We start from the raw sequence: 19,959 nt of genomic DNA on the forward strand, positions 1-19,959 counted from the left end.
AAGTCTAGAAGTCTCCTGGCCCATGGAGAAGAAAGGGTGAAGGAACAAGCATGCCCTCCCAGATGCTCTCCACACAGATCCCCAGCCTCAGACCGGTCTAGAGACAGGAAGCACCTGAGGACGGAGTCCTCAGAGTCACCTTTGCCTCCTCCCCTACCACCACCACTAACACCTGCCACAGCGCTCTGCACACATGGAAGAGAAAAGTCTCCTAAACCATCTGAGTTCAAAACGTTTTTTGACCATGACCTACAATACATTTTTATTACAACCCAGGACATACACATATATATCTGCATGTACAGATTGACACCTGAAAAAAGTTACATTAGAAAAAGCAAACCTACCTTTGTAAGGGACTCAACTCTGAAATTTTCTTTCTTCCTTTTATAAAAATGTTGGTCACACTCACAAAATAATTTCACAACCCACTGGGAGAGTGTGAACCACAGTCTGACAAACACTGCTGTAAACATCCACTTTCATTTCTACTTGTATCCTCCTCTCTCCTCCCTGCTAACCCAGAATCAGCCCTCTGTCAAGGACCAAATCAAGGCCTCTCCTCAAAGCCTTCCCCAACTCTGTTCCCAGCACCGTCCCAAATACAAAGGATGTAAAATAACCATAAAGACCAGTCCCCACTTTAAGCAGCCAAGTCTACTGGGTGAGACAAATATATATGATATGCTATATCATCTCCCTTTCCTCCGAACACAAAAACACTTGTCATCTATGTTCATTCATTCATTCATTCACTTCTCACTTTGACTGGCTCCAGTACCATTTGTGTAAACATTTAAATGTTTATCAAAAGATGAATCCATCAAGTAGGATTTCTTTTTTTACAATCTTGTTTGTCAAGGGATAATTTTCATGAACTCTAAATTAAGAACTGAAGTGCACTGTCACCGACTCTTGGAAGCGAATGGCCCATTTATTATTCTGTATAGCATTTATAGATGTGGCAGGTTCCCAGATAAATTCAATTTGGCCTCAGTCTCTTAGAGAAGGCTATGAAGTAGAGTAAATGCAAAGACCAATCTTCCAGACTGAAAAAATAAATAAAACCTGCTTGAATATATCCATCTATTTTTGACCCTGTGCTACAATGCCACCATACCACATGGAAGAGTGCCATCAGAGGGAGCCACCTCTGACAACAAGCAGGCTTCCCAAGGGCAGCGACCTGTTTGGTTGACAAACTTAGCACTCAATACCTGGAAAGTCTTTCAAAGCTCCAGACTTTTAAAAGCAAACTAGCTGAATGTAAGATTTTTATGTTAAAATTTGATTTAATAAGAAAAATACACCAAATCAATATTATGGGCAAGGCTTATAGAAAAGATAAGATTCAAACTCCTATTTTTAAAGATTTTATTTTTTTCCTTTTTCTCCCCAAAGCCCCCTGGTACATAGTTGTATATTCTTCATTGTGGGTCCTTCTAGTTGTGGCATGTGGGACGCTGCCTCAGCGTGGTTTGACGAGCAGTGCCATGTCCGCGCCCAGGATTCGAACCAACGAAACACTGGGCTGCCTGCAGTGGAGGGCGCGAACTTAACCACTTGGCCACGGGGCCAGCCCCTCAAACTCCTATTTTTACCATACAAATTCCGTATTTCCACCTTCTAACTTTTCTTCCTGCCACTCCACCATATAGTACCCTCTGTCCAGGCATACCAAAGGATGTGCTGGTCCCACTTTGCACCCAGGCTTTCTCCTCTATCAGGCTAACTCCAACTCATTATCTGAGGGTCAGCACAGGCATCACCTACTCCAGGAAGCCTTCCCTGTTGACCCTCTCCTGCATCTCCATGCCAGTCTGAGCTGGTTCTCCCTCTCCTGGCAACATTCCTTATCACAGCACTCAGCCTACACTGATGTGCGGGTTGTCTAGAGACCCGTCTGCATCAGCAGACCATGAATTCCTTGAGTGCACAGACTGTTATTTCATCTTATTCCCCATCTAAATTCAGTTCCTCAGTTCTTCAACAGTAGACAGGCAAATATTTATGCAAAGAATAACACTGTAGGTTTCAAATGAAAACCATCTTTTAAAAACCTTGCAAATTCATAATTATTCTCTTCTGTTGTTACTATAAAGAACACTGAATATAAAAACATAAGGTATCTAGCAATATACAGTTATAAATCAACGACGGAAAAAAGGCTTACACTCCATCTGAAAATATAGTTAGAAAAACGCCCACCTAAACATGACCCTGCTCAGGCTATAAGGTGATTCAAATTTATTTTGGGAATTGAGAGACAATTGCTAAAATCAGTAGATGTCCTATAAACAGCTCATATTTTTTTTGGCTACATAATAGCACTATAATACTTTCGTTCTCTTCTCTTTATATAACAACAATAACGGATTTGTAGGGGAAAAGAATCTCAAAGTTTTATTTTAATGTGTGAGTGTCTTTTTTTCTATGTTGCTTTTCCCAATACTGTAAGAGTTTGCAGCTTGGCCTCAGTTGCAATTTGAAATCAAGTCTCTATCAAGTTCCCTACATTGTTCCAATTCACACGCAGCAAGGATAAAAGGCAATGTAACATAAAGTCTTATTACTAAACAATTGTTTTAAGCCATGTTTGCTTTCTAAAATCATACAACCTGCAAATCACTCTTGATAACCTAAACATATTAACGTGGGGTATAAAAGTTAAGGTAAAATCCTGGTCTGAAGTGCTGGGGTCACCACCACCACCATCAGTTCTAAGTTACTTAACACTCCGGTGGTCTAGCATTTTCTGGCATTTTCACTAAACATAATGAAGTGACATTCACTCTGCTACTAAAGTGATGTTTGGGCTTCTTTCCAGGATAAACAAACAAAAAAAAAAAGGTTGTAAAAACACTCAGCAGTGGAAATATTATCAATAAACATCGCAAATCAAAAGTGTTTCATATTCCCCTTTTCAGAATATCAGATTTAAAGCAAAAAGTTGAAGAAGGGAAACTCAGAGGAACTAACTCTATAAATTTCATGATTAGAAAAAAGACGCCGTAAGATAACTAGTTAACCACGAGAAGGAACAACTCTGCCAGCTAAGAGTTTCCGAAGCAAGATGTTTCCCTTTGCCGCGCTCCTGCACACGTGAAAAACCAAGCAGTAATTTTTTAGTCTTAAATTTAAATATTTTAGTACCTGTTCACAATGGGAAAATCAGAAAATAGAAAAAACACAGGAAAGTAAAATCTACCTGTAATTCCATTGCCCCAAGAGATTCACTGGTAACATTTTTAGTAACACAACAATATTCTGAATTAGCCATTTAAGTGCTCCAAAATCATTTCACTTATACTTCACATTTGCTAAAATCAGATTTATTTCATTTTGACAAACAGGGAGGTTGCAGACCAATAGGAATCACAATGAGAAAACAATGTAAACATGTAAAGACTAACACAGCCACCCTACTTAATCAACCAGTTCATCATTTTTGCTGACAAAAACAACAAAACAGCATCGGAAGCCTCAGGAAGAATCAGAGTGCGTCTGCAAACTTAACCTCTCACTGGCCTGAGAGCAATCAGGCAGATTAATCTCACTGCCTTAAATTCCCTATTACTATTGGCATCCTAAAACATTTACCAAGGGCTAACCACAGCAGCGGCACTCAGTCAGGCACAATGGTACCTGCTTTCTCGAGGATTCTGCTTCACCTTAGAAAGTACGCAGGATAAAAATAACAGGAACAACAATAACAAATACAACTACGGTCAAAGATCCACAAAATTACATGAGTAAATGAAGAGACACATTATATTCTCAGTCATAAAGATTGAACAGGTTTGAATAAAAATGTCAATGGAATTAATCTGTTAAAATGTCTGTGAAAATCCCAATGGGTTTTTTCAGTGGCACTAACAAAATGATTCCAAAGCTCAATCAGAAGAATACACAAAAGCTTATTTAGAGTGGCCGGCCCGGTGGCACAGTGGTTAAGTGTGCACTTTCTGCTTCGGCAGCTCGGGGTTTGCCGGTTGGGATCCCAGATGCGGACATGGCACCACTTGGCACGCCATGCTGTGGTAGGCGTCCCACATATAAAGTAGAGGAAAATGGGCACTGATGTTAGTTCAGGGTCAGTCTTCCTCAGCAAAAAGAGGAGGACTGGTGGCAGATGTTAGCTCAGGGCTAATCTTCCTCAAAAAAAAAAAAAAGCTTATTTAGAAATATGAGTCAAGAGGCCTGAAATTGTTTAAATTAAGTATCCAACAAGGAATTGGTTAAATAAATGATGACATGCTTATATGATGAGATGTTATTCAACAAACCCCCCAAAAAATATAAAGCAAGAATTTATTACATAGACATGAAGCAGTGTTAAAAGAACAAACTATAAAACAATCCGCAAAGTATAAGATACTACAGGTGAAACATAGACAAACATCACACACACAATGGAAAGGGAAATCTCAAATATTATCGAATTCTCTTTGTTAATAAAGAGAGGGGCACTAGATAACTTTTTTTGGTAGTTTAAAATTTTTCTATTAACAAAAATAAATTATCACTATTTAATAAGAGGGAAAAATGAGTTGTTTTTAGATCATTTTTTAAGATCGTCATTATAGACCTAACGATTTCACTTCTTCAGAATTTATTTTAAGAAAATAATCAGAGATATAGACAAAAACTAAGGTACAAAGACATTCATTAAAGAATTAATTAAAAATGGTAAAAATTTGGATATAACTTAAACATCCAAAAGGGATATAAACTAAATAAGTTATGTTTATCTGTATAATAAAATATAATACATCCATTAAAGAAAACTCTTTTAGAAAAATGTGTAATGGCATGGGATGTATTGTAAGTCAGATCCTATAGTATTTAAAATATTATGAAAATACTCATCTAGACAGAGCAAAACAACTGAAAGGAAATACTAACCAAAATATTCCTAGTATTAATGTCTAGACTATGACACCATGATTGTTTTCTTCTTTATATTTTCAAATATTGTTCACATTTCCAATGAGTTTGATCTACTTCTAAAACTGGGTGTGGGAGAGCATAACAAAAGCACTTTTCTTACAAATGACGTTACAATTAAATTTGATAGATCTACTGAATATTCTGATAGTGCATCGCAAAGCAAACCTGCTTAGATCCAGATACCATGGGCCCTAGAACACAAAAATCACACCCAATGCTTTGGACAAGAAACGACTGAACAGAACAAGATTTGGCCTCTAGAGCACAAACTGCGCTTCTCCTGGCTACATTCTAGCTGCCCGAGGACTCATTTTCTCATTGCCGCTTTAACACTGGTAATTATATTAAGAACTCAAGAAGCCGTCTCTGGCAGTCAGGAAGCTTTCTGCCCTATTCTCATTTTGCCCAGCTAATGCCCTGAAGAATACTAATTAGAGAGAGTCCAAGTTATTGTCACGCTCTTAAATAAATCTGCCTGATACAGATTTCATAGCAGAGATGTATAAGACTGCTAATTCTAAAGATTAAACACATAGGCGAATTAGGAAAACAAGAAGGTTCTTAATAAATATGATTAAAAATTTCCACAGTGCTTTTCATGGATTAAGTGATTTAGAAGGGAAAAAACCAGTCAGTTGCTCTTACAAGTTTTCAAATCAGAAGATATGTACACAAAACATAAAGACATTCATACTTCTCGCCAGTAATGATTTTCCTTTATCAAACTGAAGTATTCAATAAGCCACTAGTTTAAAAATCCTGCCTGTATAAAAACAAATACATTGTTTCCAGGATCCAGTACTTACAGGCATAAAAATTATGTATCATTTAAACCCATAAGTTAAGTGAGTTATCAGCTCCTCCCTCTAAAACAACTTATTTAATAGAACTCTTATTTTAAAAAGTCAATCATCATTGAACTCAGTTATCTATTGATATATTTATAATTGAAGATAACTGTTGTAAACCAACTCTACACAGAATTTAAGATTGGGAAAATTAAAATGAAAGGGAAAATATTCATTTTTTGGTTTTCTTCTTGACTGTGTTGTGCATTTCTTCTTTGACAAGAATAAATACACAATAACACGTTAACCAGCTATGAAGAGCAGCAGGGAAAGAAGCAAAGATACCGAATACTTTATCTGGATTTTGTCGATTGGTATACATGAGTATCTGAAAGGAACTGAACTTAAGCCACTTTTAATTGGTTAAAGGAGGGAAGCAGCAGGGCTTTTTAATACATTAACATGAGATTTTCTTAAAATGTTATTAAACAAAGAGAGTTACTTTTGCATGGTATACCATGGCAGGAAGTTGTGTATCAAAAGCAGATCCTATGAGAGCAACAATTTAAGAGCACAGGTAACCTGCCTGTCCCCTAGTGTGGACGAATAAGTTCCTAACAAACTGACCTTTCCACTGAGAACAACTGCCAGCTCTAGAAAAAATACAAACAACAAGTATCTGCGAGCTCTGGAATATGAACAGAAACAGGCAGACTTCCGAGAGGAGTCACAACTTGGAGGAAGCACACTAAAACACACAGGGAATTTCCAGGGGTTTGTGTGACTTGGCCCTAAGGGAAACTGCAGTTCAAGCGGCAATGGGGCAACTAAAACTCTGAGAGAAAAGTCCTATCTATGTCTTTCTGGTAAGAGGAACCAGGAGAAGAAGAATGCGGCAAGCGATGGCAATAGGGAGCGAGAAAGGAATCCTAGAAGAGGGGAAACCAGAAAATCAGAAACTATGGAGGCCAGAAGGCAGTGGAACAATATCTTTACAATGCTAAAAGAAAAACTCAGAATTCTACAGCCAGCTAAGATATCCTATGTGGATGAAGGCAAAATAAAGACATTTTCTGATAAAGGGAAGCTAAGAATGTCAGTTGCCACCAGCAGCACTGTAAGAAATACGATGGAAGTTCTTCCGGCTGAAGTGAAATTACATCCAAAAGAAATCTGGATCTTCAGGAACGAAAGAAGACATTGAAATGGTAAGTATCTGGGCAAGTATAAAAGAACTTATCCTCTTAATTTCTTAAGATACATATGACTATTTAAAGCAAAATTATAACACCACTTTGTGGGATTTATAATACACATGCCAACCACAGCACGGAAGACAATGGGGACTGGAGTAAACGGACCTATATGGATGTAAGGTTTCTACATTCTACATGCAGTGGTACAATGTGAACTCTAAGTAGACTGTGAAAAGTTACAGATATATACTGAAATTTCTAAAGCAACCACAAAAAAAATAATGCAAAGAGGTAGCAGTAAAAAACCAATAGAGAAATTAAAACGGAACTCTTAAAAAAGCTTCAAATGATCCAAAAGAAAACAAGAAAGGGAGAAACGAACGAAAAACAGAGGGAACAAAGAACAAATTTTAAAATGACAAGAGTAACGATATAAATAATCACATTAAATGTCAATGGACTAAATGCTCCAGCTAAAAGTCAGAGTTATCAGAACGGATAAAAAACAAGACCCAGTTATATGCTGTCTACAAGAGACTGATTTCATATATACATAGATAGGCCAGGAGTAAATGGAAGGAAAAGGATACCAGACAAATATGAAAAAGACAAGAAGGATAGACTTACTATATTAATACCAAATAAAGTAGAGTTAAAATAATAGTAATACAGAAAACAAAAAGAGACATTTCAGGGGCCAGCCCCCATGGCCAAGTGATTAAGTTCGTGTGCTCTGCTTCGGGAGCCTGGGGTTTGCCAGTTTGGATCCTGGGTGCAGACCTACACCCAACTCATCAAGCCATGCTGTTGCGGCATCCCACATAGGAGAACTAGAATGATTTACAACTAGAATATACAATTATGTAGGGGGGCTTTGGGGAGAAGAAACAAAAAAGAAAAGAGGAACATTGCCAACAGATGTTAGCTCAGGTCCAATCTTCCTCAACAACAAAAAAAAGTATACTTTATAAAAACGACATTTCAGGGCCAGCCCGGTGGCACAGTGGTTAAGTTTGCACATTCTGCTTCGGCAGCCCAGGGTTCGCTGGTTGGGATCCCAGGTGGGGACCCATGCACTGCTTGTCAAGCCATGTGGCAGGCGTCCCACATTATATCTAGGAAAATTCTAAGTACTTGGAAATTAACACAATTCTCAATAATCCAGGGTCAAAGGAGAAATTAGAAAACTTATCTAACTTAATGACAATGGAAGGACAACATATAATTTGTGAGATGCACCTAAAGCAGTGCTTAGAGGATAAATCAGAGCTTTAAATGTTTATGTTAGAAACAAAAAAAAAAAGCCAGAAATCACGCCTGGGAGAGAGTCTTAGCTATGTACACACACACAGCTAGCTGGGTGTGAGGCCTTCTCATCAGGAGATGAGAAGGTACGGCCAAGAGTAAAACTGGGACAGACGCGTAAACTGCTCGAAGGTTGAACGTGTTCCCCAACCCAGTGGGAAAGGGCGGAAGCCTCACCGGCCCAAGGTGTTTGCACAACTCCTGACCGATCACTGGTTGACCACTAAGCTATTCTCACCCAGGGGCAACCTCTAGGAAGCCAGGCTTAAAAAATTTTTAAAAGAATTAAAAAAACCCAAAATCAATCACATAAGGTTCTAGCTCAAGAAGCTGGGAAAAAAGGGGCAAAGTAAACCCAGAGCAAGTAAAAGGAAGGAATAAGAAAAAAAAAAGGAGCAGAAACCAACAAAATAGACAACAGCAAACAATACAGAAAAAGGAACTAGGCCAAAAGCTGGTTCTCTGAAAAGATCAGCAGAATCAGTAATCCCTAGCTGGAGTGATCGGGAAGACGAGAACGCAAAGCAACAATATCACGAATGAAAAGCAGTAAGGACTACAGATTCCACAAACATTAAAAAGATAAAAAGCACAGGTAAAGTTTACAGTTATAAGCAGCTTTCAGCAAATACAATGCTGAACAGTCGCCTCAAAAAAGTCATATCCACAACTCTAATACTTCTCTTTTCGGTACAATCGAAAGCTGTGCTTTGAAAAGTATGGTTTAATACAAGCACACGCATCCTTTGGACTGAAGTGGAGCTAAGCACCTCCCCTCATCCCAACAAGGCATCCTGAACAAGCTCCTCAGGCCATACATCAGGAGTTTATATAACTACCTGAAGTTGGGCTGGTTCCTACCTCTTCTAAAGTGCCTTTATCAATTCCTGCCTTTTAAAAGTTTCTTGTGGTATTCACAGTGTGTGCCAATCTCCAGCTTTCAAAAGAAATGAAAAGTTTATTTTTCTCAAGCTACTTCTATAAAAATTACAAGCAGAGAGATGATGTCTTATAAGGCATTTACGGACACTCAAGACAATGTCAAAACGCTGAGGGTATGATGAGATAGTTCTATTACTCTTGAAATATTGTTGAGCTCTTCTCCCATTTAACAAAACTACATCAGAAATATAAAAATTTGAATGAGCTATTCACGTGTGACCACACAAGGTGATTTCTTACTCGACTGCTTTGAGCAAAATTCTCAAGTGGTGAGGCTGTGATCCGCTCCTTGGCATCAAGTCTCCCACTGGCCATGTACTGTATCTGAACAGCCGCAGGGAGAGTACTGAATGTATGGCTTGTATGAGTTGTCACTATTGAACCCCAAAGCCACCAGGGACTCTCATCTTCACAGTAGCAGCAAACAAGAAACAAAAGGAATCAAACCAAACGGCGCTGGGTAGAGCGTTTTAATAATTAGTACAATAAGGTATCCTCGAAAAAGAGAACTTTCACATTCAAGATGCTGAAAACATTTTTTAAGAAATCTTGATTAGTCTTAGCATTATCAAAGAAAAATAGAGGTGTCAGTTAAAACACAACTCCTTAAACGTAAATCAAAAATAGTTTGTAACAGAGCCAAAGAAGCCATTACGAGCTGCTATATAAATAGGCATTTAATGATTTTTCCAATGTTACATTATTGATCTAACAGGCCCTCTGTTTCCGCTAAAATGAATAAGTAATTTGTTTAAGATAACATTAATAGGATTTGCATCACATTAGATAACCTAGGTCTCTCTCATCGTTAGTTACCACTATAAAAAACAAATTTTCCATTGTCTTTCAATGAAATACCTGCATAATTTTAGAAATCACAGTAAAACACCAGCGACATTAGATATATCCATCACGTGCAAAATGGCATTTCTAAGTCATAATACCTTGAAAATCATTTATTCAGCTCCTTAAATAATTAACATATACTTACTAATGTCAGACACTACTACTCTAAGAACTGAAAACACAATGGTGAACAAGAGATATGATCCCCGCTCTCCAAGAGTTTACAGTCTATCAGGGCAGACAACAAGGTGTGTCAGTAAGGGATGTCAGCCTAGCACAGTAAACAGGGTCCAACCCCCTGCCAAGGGAGCAAGAGAGGACGTCTGGAGAAGTGGATGCTTAAGCTGCAGTGAGGAGGGGAGAAGGACACAGCCAGGCTCTGGAGGGAGGGGATGGTTGAGTAAAAGATGGCTTCTGGCAAAGAAAACTATGGTCATAGGCACAGCACATGAAAACAGCCAGGCATTTATGTTGAGTTGTCTTTTGTGTAAGAAAAGAGACTATAGCTGCATATATCAAAAGACGACATCTACCTCTTAATCTAGGAGGAAAAAAGGTAAAAACGTCACAATTCCATCTTGGCCTATTCCCCATATTACTCACTCAAACACAATGTTTACTCATGCCACAGCATGCGCCAGGCACTGGAGAAGGACTCAGCGAGAATAAGAGGGACTCAGTATTGCCCTCTGGGAAGCAACACACAGGCAGATGATCAAATCAGAGTCCTTCTGTGGCTACGTGATTCTGAAAGGGAGCTCCCTGATTTCAGGTATCGCTGAATAAAATACTGAACTTAAAAGCTACTGTTTGAAACATCTTTCAATAATAAGTAAGAGAGCAATCACTACAGAAAATCAAATACAGAATAACAGGAACTTTAAAAGAAGCTTTGACACCCCGTACACATGAAGAATTATGCCTGTATTTTTAAGTAAATCACTAACTAGTGCTTTACAAAGTATTTTTACTGTTCACAGCAAGGGAGGCCAAGCAGATATTTTAATAATTACCTATCATTTGTCAAGCGCTGCTTGTAGAGTGCCAGGCTCTTTGCTGGGAACTTACTATCCATGATCTCCTTTCACAAAGTATCATCATCATCTCCATGTCTCAAACGAGGAACCTGTGGCTTAGGGAGTTTATATAACTTGCCCAAAGACACGTGGCCAACAAGTGGCAGAGGCAATTCTGACTTCAAAGCCTGTGCATCTCCTTCGATCCCACCGCACGGCCTTAATGTCACCCGAATGTGACCAGCAAGGGAGCTGAAGTGTGACACTGAGCGGAAGAAGCGCGACTGGACTTTGGGTCGGGAGTTCTCAGCCACACTGAAGTCTCACTACAGTCTTAATCTCAGAGTCCCTGGGCCCCACTTGAAGATATCTTTAGTTCTCTAATAATTCAGTCCCTTTGGAGTCCATCTAAAACTGTCTTTCTCAGGATTGCTGGGGAATAGATCACAGAAATAAGCAAATATTAAAACATTTAACAAGCGACATCATTCACATCCTGCATCTGACACTATTCCTGGTGTCATGTGCTCCTGAAGTACATTTCACATGGAAATCTACTATTAAATAACCATCATAAACGTTCCAAGCTATGCCAAGCTTTATATACAGAATCTCATGTAATCCTCTGAATAACCCTAAGAAGTCCATACTATCATCCTCAGGTTAGAGAGAGAAACAGAAGCTTATCAAGGTTAACTTGCCCAGAATCACACGACTGTAGGTGGTACGGCAGTGTGACTGCGGAGCCTAAGCTTTCCACCTCTACGACACAGCCTATACTCCTGCAATGGTCAAGTAATTAAAAAAAAAATTCTGATCTGAATTTGTATATTCGTAGAAGTTTTCATGTATAATTATTCATTGAATTACATGATCAGAATTACACTATTTTAGTATATGGCCCTTTGTTAAATTTAAAAAAAAACATTAATTAGACATATCACTTAAAAATTGCACACCTTCTACATAATTAAGCACCAGGAAACTTGACTTCTATTTGAATAAGTGGCTTAACAATACATATTTTCTTCAATAACTTTCCAACATAAGAAAATAGAATATTTTGTGATAATTAATATCAAAATTATTTAGGGTCCAACGAGAGATGTGGTGCTCCATTTTTTTACAATCCTATTTTAAAAGCAAATAAAATATCTTTCAGTTTATTTGTTCGCAAAACAAGTATCTGATGCAAATTTAATAGAATGAATAAATCACAAAAATTTATAAATAAATGAGAAAAGTACAGACACGAATGGGTCAATACAGGTGTCACTTTTTGTTGTCACCCATTCCTCTCAATTTGCTACTCTTAATTCTCAAAGTAAATCTGCAAATCATTTTAGAAACAGTGCAATGGGAAAGGAATAGAATGGAAGTAAATGAAAAGACACATTATGCAGTATAGCTGATAAATCAATAAATTTGTCTTATTTTCTCACCTACACATGATACTTAGTAATTATTTCCTTTATTTTAGAGACAAGTTCAAAACAAACCAGTCAGCAGTGCTTGTGAATCAGCAGACTGCACCCACAGCATTCACACCGGGGGCTGGAGGGAAGGAGGGCAAGCCCCCACTTCAATTAATAGACAAAACAAATGTCCAAAACTTACCAATTTGTACTTGTTCAGGCTGGCTCAGGGAAACAAATGCTGACGTGTCATCAATCCAGGATATCTGAATGTTACCTGTAACGTTGAATTAAAGGTAGAGTGAACATCTGACCACTTCGATAGCTATCAGATTTCCTTTGTATGTCTGATATATTTCAGTATATGTGTTAACCTAAGGAGAGAGGAGGTGCTGGTTTAAAGTGTGATCAAAATGTCAACACGACAGAGAGCTGAAACTTCCATCTACTACTGCAGTCACTTCAGTCAAAACTTCCAGAAAAGAGACAACCAGGAACAAAAAGAAGCTTTAAAACTTTGTTTTCAAAACAAAAGAAAGCTCCTTCTAGAATAAATCCTGGGGCACTTCCTCATTCAACCCAACCTCATGTCAGGGATGGAGACTTTTTTCCTATCAAGATTCTAACAAAAATCAGAGACCTATCTAAGTTCAAAAACACACCTATTTTTTAGAGACAAGAACTTTGAAAATTACCAATGGGAAACATGAAATGAATTAATGTAGCAAGATGTAAGGAAAATCCAATGTTGATCTCAAGACCAAGTAAAGAAAACAAGCAGCAGAATGGAGGATAAGGACAAGAAGGCGTCAGAGAGAGAAAACCAAGACAGACTCACAGAGAAACGGAAAACAGAGAGGGGCGGAGAGCAGTATTAGTGAAACAAAATGATTTTCACACACAGAGAGAGAAGTCCTCAAAAAAGACTAAACGCAAACAGAATGGAATGCAGGAGAGCGCTGCGGAGAAGAGGGGAGAGCGGCAGTGGGGTAGGAAGTGGGAGAGAACCCAGGGAAAAGCAGAGGTCTAATTATTCTACTCCCACTCTTCTTGAAAAAACACAGAAGACTGGAATGTTAAAAAATGGGCAACCATCACCGGAATGTAGCAATGAAAACGTGTTTTAATTCCTACTAAAATTTTTGAAGGCTAGGAATGCTTAGAAACTGCTTTGTTCCACTGTCAGAGAGAAAAAACTCTGACTTCCTGCAGCACAACGAGGTGCCATACAACTTTCTCAATTACAAACGTCATTTACCATTATTTCATTACCCCTCCCCCCGCAGATAAACAATAATAGCTAACATTTATTAAGTAGTTACTATATGCCACCTACTATTTTAAATGCCTTCCAAGGGTTAGCTAATTTAATCCTGTGACATGTCTACAAAACAGGTGGTATTATTACTGTCATCATCATCATCTCTGATGAGGAAACAAAGATACAGAGAGGTTATGTGTCCAATATTACACAGCTAATTTTTTTTTTAATTAAAATGAAAAAAAAATTCTACTTGGAGCAGTCTACTTAATTTAGGCAATTAAAGTTTGACTACCTAAGGGTAAGAACTTAACACAAGATGAGAAACAACACCACCAAAAGCTCGCAAAAGAAATGAGCTGTAAAATTCAACTGCATTTCTATATCTGTATTTACATTTAAAAGCAGAATTTCAGGAGTCTTTAGACCATCTGCAAAGATTAGGATAACTTTCCATTTATATACCTGCTTTCACTTACTTTTCTAAAAGTTAAGTGTGTAAAGTTTTTTACTTCTAAAAAGCTAATATAAGCTTATTTTAGAAATACAGAAAAACATACAGGGGAAGAAAAAAATCCTATCTAAAACACTCAGTGATACTAGCACGATGCCTCCTTTCAGTGTGATTTTCTACAAAGTTTAAAAAAAAATAATGTTAGTTACACAGGAATCCTACTTGTACCTGCTTTTTACTCTAAAATATAAACACTTTACCATCTTTTAATAAACTCTTCAAACGTTTTTTACATCGCTACATACTAGTCTGTTGAGGACATACATAAACATTTACCAAACATTCTTATTATTGGATAGTTAGGTTTTTGCTGCCTTCACCTTATCAAGAATTTCCAGAGAGAAGAGCTTAAATACTTCACGTGTTAAAATAAAGAGGCACAGCTGAGGACTTGCGACCAGAACCCTCTTTATAAACCCTAATCAGATGCTTCAATTCAACCTAATCGGCTGACCTGATAAAAAGGAAAGAGAAGAACTGGCCTACCTCACATAGCTCACACAGCTTGGTCCTCTCAAACATCTGTGTTCGTCTGCTTGGACCCTTCAGTGCCAAGCAGCGACCACCTGCCCTTATGAAACACATTCTCTCTCAAGTTAATCTTAAAAATGATTTATCCTCGGCCTAGACTTATTTTCCATGGTCAGCAGTAAGGGCAGTAATAGTAATTGAATTGTATCTTGCTTTCCATGGATAAAATAATTGCAGTCTCCTGTGGGGGGCTATTAAAAGTTCCTCAGATCATATCAGTACAAAGACAGCAGTAGACCAAACCCCCCAAAATTCCATCAGTGAGGTTCAGACCTTGCATGTTAATCTTCTTTTACGCCCAAGATGAAGCCGTCTATATACCTCCGACCACCTAGACCAAAAGAATAGCAAAATCCTGAAAGTACATTTGTACCAGTGATTTACTTACCAAAGGCACTAAAAAGCTGGTAAAGGTCGCTGGTTTTCCATTCTTTGGGGAATGTCACGTGGAGAACGTGATCGCGTTTAGGTTGCACTACAAGACAAATTTTTGATGAAATCTTGACAGCTGAAAAGTGAGTGGTTCTTTGATGAAACTAAGCCCAAGCTGACCTGGGGAATCGTTACGAATGCCTTCTGATTACCAAACAACTCCTACCAGTATTCCAGGAATAAGAGGACTCTGTCAGCTTAGCCTGAACCTCAGGCTCTGACATTTTACAGAACCCACAATTTGAACCCTAGCAAGTCTGTGCAGACACATCTTTGTTCATCAAGCTCCTGTGGAAATTATTTAAAGAAAAAAAAAGGCTGCTCTGTTCAAAAAGTTTCACTAAACATTTAACTTTCTCCTTTTAATCTAGTTGTCCACATGTTTATTTAGCTAAAAAAATAACACCCTGTCCAAATTAAATGGACTGAGTTTAAGCAGAGGCAGTCCTGAGTCACAATCTTGTGCTCTAAGCCACCACTCAACTGTGCAACTCTAAGGAAGAGATCCAGCCACTAGAGCCATGGTTAGACTGGGATGATGACACTCAGCTCGCACAATTGTTGTGAGAATGACAGATTAAAATGAAAATCTAACATGGAGTGCACCACAGTATGTTCCCGAACTACCACTACAACGATTACTATCAAGTATAGTTCACCCATTTCTATATCCCTCTGGCATGCATGAAGGCAACTAAACCAAGGCTAAACTAAAAGAGCAATGGAAAAGAAGAGTGGGGTGATAAGGATAAAGTAGAGAATAATCAAAAGAGGGCCAATCATCTCCCAAACAGGTTTTCAACAACAACAAAAAATCGACCTACTAAACTTAAATATACACATACTCAGATAAGTGGAAAATAGAGAACTTACTGTTACTGACATAGCTAGCACATGTTAAGATCTATTATACATATAGTTATAAGAAATTATGAATTTAGAGTTTTGGGTAAAAATGAAATAATGAAGAGAAGATATATTTTTTAAAAATTCAACTCATGCACAAACTGGAAAATATAAGTAAAGAGATCAGTTAATCATGGCCCAAGGGTACCATTAACTTAAGCATACCATTCATATCAACCACAAAATCACTGCCTATTTTTAAGTGAATAAAGCTCTTTCTTCAGTAATACTTTTCCTCTTATCCCTTCCAGACCACACACTTAAATGTGCAGATGCAATGAGAAAATAAAAATTCACGTACAGTCTGGTCCTTCCAAGTTTAGATAGGGGATATCCATGACTCTCATAAGAAATAACCTATAAGAAGAAAAGAAAAACAGGCAATGGACTAATTCCTGTTAAAAAACAACTGATATCAGCATCTATTAAATCTTTTACTAGAAGCTTAATTATATTACTCTATTTCTAAGAGCATTTTAAAAGCTCTTAGTTCACCTCAAAGATTTTTCTCTAGAGCTAAATATTTATCATAAACAGAAAAAAAAAAAAAACTACCGCATCCCCAACACCTACAACAGTTCCGGCACTCAGTAGCTGCTTAATAAATATTAGCTAAATGAATGAAGTTAGTAATCAAATACTTCAAAGACAGTCCTTTGCAGAGCTGCCTTGTGAGTCCAGAGAAACCGAGGGGAAACAAAGGTTACAGCATGCTAACCATCCTACAGACTTTGCAACACTTGGTCCTACAAATTGTAAGGGTAACCCCTAGGACCGGTGCTTTGTGAGCTGAGAATGACCCCAGAGATGGTTGGGGTTTTTTTTCTTTACTGAAATGCAAAGTCACTGGATGAATATTAATCATATTGGGTGAACTGCACAGTCTAAAATAAGTGACCGTCTCAAAAGCTCATGTCATCACTGTCATCTAAAACATGTTAGAAGTACAACGCAGATCAATCCTTGGCGAAGAAAACTATCACGCTGCTACAAACCATAGCAGTCACCTCATGTATACCTTCCAAGATGGATACAAAGGCACTTAAAAAAGAGTACTTGTAAATTACAACTCTCAGTAACGCCATTCAATTTGCTTTCATTTGCAAGATTATGGACAAAATATCAGGCATTCTGTTGTTGTAAGATGACTTTAATGAGTTTTATGTAGATAACGACACATTGTGTGTTTCTAGTAGAGACTGCATTAGACAGCAAATTAAAAAGGCAATCCAAACGCCCAGCAAGCAATTAGTTTGGCTTCACTGACCTGCAATTAAGGCACATTATTACCAGGCATTCCAAGCCAAGCAGGGCATGATCTCGTTTACAAATGGAGCCATCAGCATGAATAACACTGTTCTGTTAACGCCAGAAAAAACGAAGTCCTGGTACTCTGTGGTTTGAGAACTTGTTGCCTAGCCTACAATTTAATAAACCAAATCCTATGGCTAAGAAACCAAATTTATTTTTAGTTCACTAATTTAGGCTCAAGTGTACTATTCTGGTTCTGGTAGCTTGTTACCCAATTTAATCAATACCACCTGCAACGCCAGAAGACAGTAAGTCATATAAAGCACAGAGCGCAGAGCAGGGTCTCAGTGACAGCAGCTATTACTATCATTGCCACCAGCACCTGGAAAATTCTTCCTGCATTAGAAGGCTCAATATTTTCATGCTTCATATAATTTTCAATTCTCCATTTAGTCAATTTAGAGATAGATACCCAATTTGAAAAACCAAATCAAAAAAAATCTAATTTAAAAGTTAACAGAACACATCAAGCACCATAAAAATAATTTGTTTTGTTACCCTAACTTCAACAGAAGAATAAAAGCTGAATCGACGAGATGTTCACTGATATGCTATCAAACACACCAACGGTCGGTAAACTATAGTTCATCAACAGAGCATTAAACAATCAAAATAATTTCAAAATAGCTTCTGGAAACTTCAGAACATGAATAAATTATGATATGATTTTAAGTTTCAAAAAAAGCACAAAATTTTATACTATGACTACAGCTTTGTAAAATATTTATGTCATTAAACCAAGAATAAAAAATACCCCCACCCCCCAGAAAAAAAGCCCATGGTTTGGGGAAGCTAAGCTTTGTTTTTCAAAATTTCTCTTATTATTATTTTTTGAACTTAAAAAGGAAAATAAAAGCTTCCAAAAGTGAGAGGCCCAGGGAAAATAACTAGAGACTTTCTCAGAGAAGGTCAACTGTATGTGCTGGTTGACTCAATCTTGTGTATTTTTTACATGATTTTTACAATTTTTACAATTTTACCTGTTGTGAGGGGAGGAAGATAAAGTAAAACCACAAGTTTGAGTCTATAATTGCTTTATTTCTTTAAAAAATATTGTTTTATTTCTAAAATCATGGGACCTTAACAAGTTTAGAAAACCTATTGTCCTATAAATACCAACAAGGATTACACTTAAAAAGAAAAAGGAGACTTCCCCAATTTACCTCACCATGTAAAGGTTTCAAAAAATTTTTTGAACGATATCTTTTGTCAAGCAACATACAGACTATTTGTTTTCTAATATTTCCTCTCTGTGATTAAAATAGACAAAAATTTATTCTCAGCCAAAATACACAAAAGATTCTTTTAAGTGAGTTAACCTACACTATCTTGTCTGGTTACTCAATACTTTAACTAAATAGAAACTCCTTTCCAATGAATTATCCATTGCACTTCTCACTCTTCCCCCATGCCTCCATCTTCACGTCTGGGCTCTGGGGAAATCTGCACAGCCCCACACGCTGGAGGAACACGAAAACTGACTGTGTGTGTGACTTGGCAGACGGCCTCTGGAGAGAGCCATGCAATTGGGAAACAGACTCTAAAACCGTAGCTGAGCGCCTGTGGAACTGACCCAAAGTAAACTCTCCAATGGCCTCCCAACCCCCTTGGCCAGGCTGTTTGCAAGCCACTGCTCTGTAACATCCCTGCCCTTCTGAAGCAAAACTGAAACATGTCATTGCACGCATGCCTCACACAAACTGGCTGTCAAAAGGCCTAGACTGACTCCTTGGAATGATTTGACAAAATACTTCACATATGGATCATCTGACCTGACAGTTTTCATTTTAACATATGAGGAAATGCACCAGGCAAGCAGAAATGCTGATAAATACATAAAAGGCTGTTCCTTCACTGTGAATTGTAACGAAGAACAATCTGTCCCAGAAGGCCTTTCATCTGCAGATATCAAAAAGATGCTCAGACCAACACTTGCATGAAACGTTATTTCTTATTTCAGTGAAGACTCAAGATGGCTATAATTTGGGAAAGACACTCAAGTCTGTGCGGGAGTCTTGCCACATTCCTGCAAGCTTTCTGATGAAATATTATTTTAGCACTTACTCTCTAAAGGATTGACACTAACTCTGTCAAACACTAAAATTAAAATTCCCATTTGATACAATGGCCAATTTTACACCAGGATTCTATCCTAAGAAACTGTGTAACTTAGGTTCACATTCTAGATGCCATAAAACAAATTGTATCCTTTTTGGCATTTGTCAGTTTTTTACATACTACTGGTGACGCTGTTTATCTCGGCTTTCAAACATGTCTGGAAAGACCCCAGGGTAGAGTACAGCAGACTCCAGAGTCCTTTGCTCAGCAGGCTGGGTGAGTTCAGCTCAGCCTCTTAACAGGCTACACAGCGTTGGCTGTGTACAGTGCCTTTATCTCTGAAGAGCCTCCCATCCCTGTGACCTATATGCTGTCTGGCACTCACAAAAAGCCATCCGTCAATGTCCATTTCAAACCAGGGCAGTATCACACTGAGACCCAGACTGTATGAGAAGGCTCGCCAGTCACTAAAGAATTTCATTTCAGAT

General features: G+C 37.9%; 1 protein-coding gene across 4 annotated transcripts in view; it reads right to left on the minus strand.

The window, feature by feature from the left end:
- PARN (poly(A)-specific ribonuclease) overlaps positions 1 to 19,959 on the minus strand; it is a 149,471-nt gene that overhangs the window by 81,516 nt on the left and 47,996 nt on the right. For all 4 annotated transcript variants that reach the window (XM_046667652.1, XM_046667656.1, XM_046667653.1 and 1 more), the window contains 3 exons: positions 16,404 to 16,459; positions 15,153 to 15,239; positions 12,661 to 12,735 (listed from right to left, as the gene is read on the minus strand). In XM_046667652.1, coding sequence (XP_046523608.1) covers positions 12,661 to 12,735; positions 15,153 to 15,239; positions 16,404 to 16,459 — 218 coding nt within the window. The remainder of the gene's footprint in view (positions 1 to 12,660; positions 12,736 to 15,152; positions 15,240 to 16,403; positions 16,460 to 19,959) is intronic.

The sequence above is a fragment of the Equus quagga genome, chromosome 7 (assembly GCF_021613505.1).
Source record: "Equus quagga isolate Etosha38 chromosome 7, UCLA_HA_Equagga_1.0, whole genome shotgun sequence".
Lineage (NCBI taxonomy): Eukaryota > Metazoa > Chordata > Mammalia > Perissodactyla > Equidae > Equus > Equus quagga.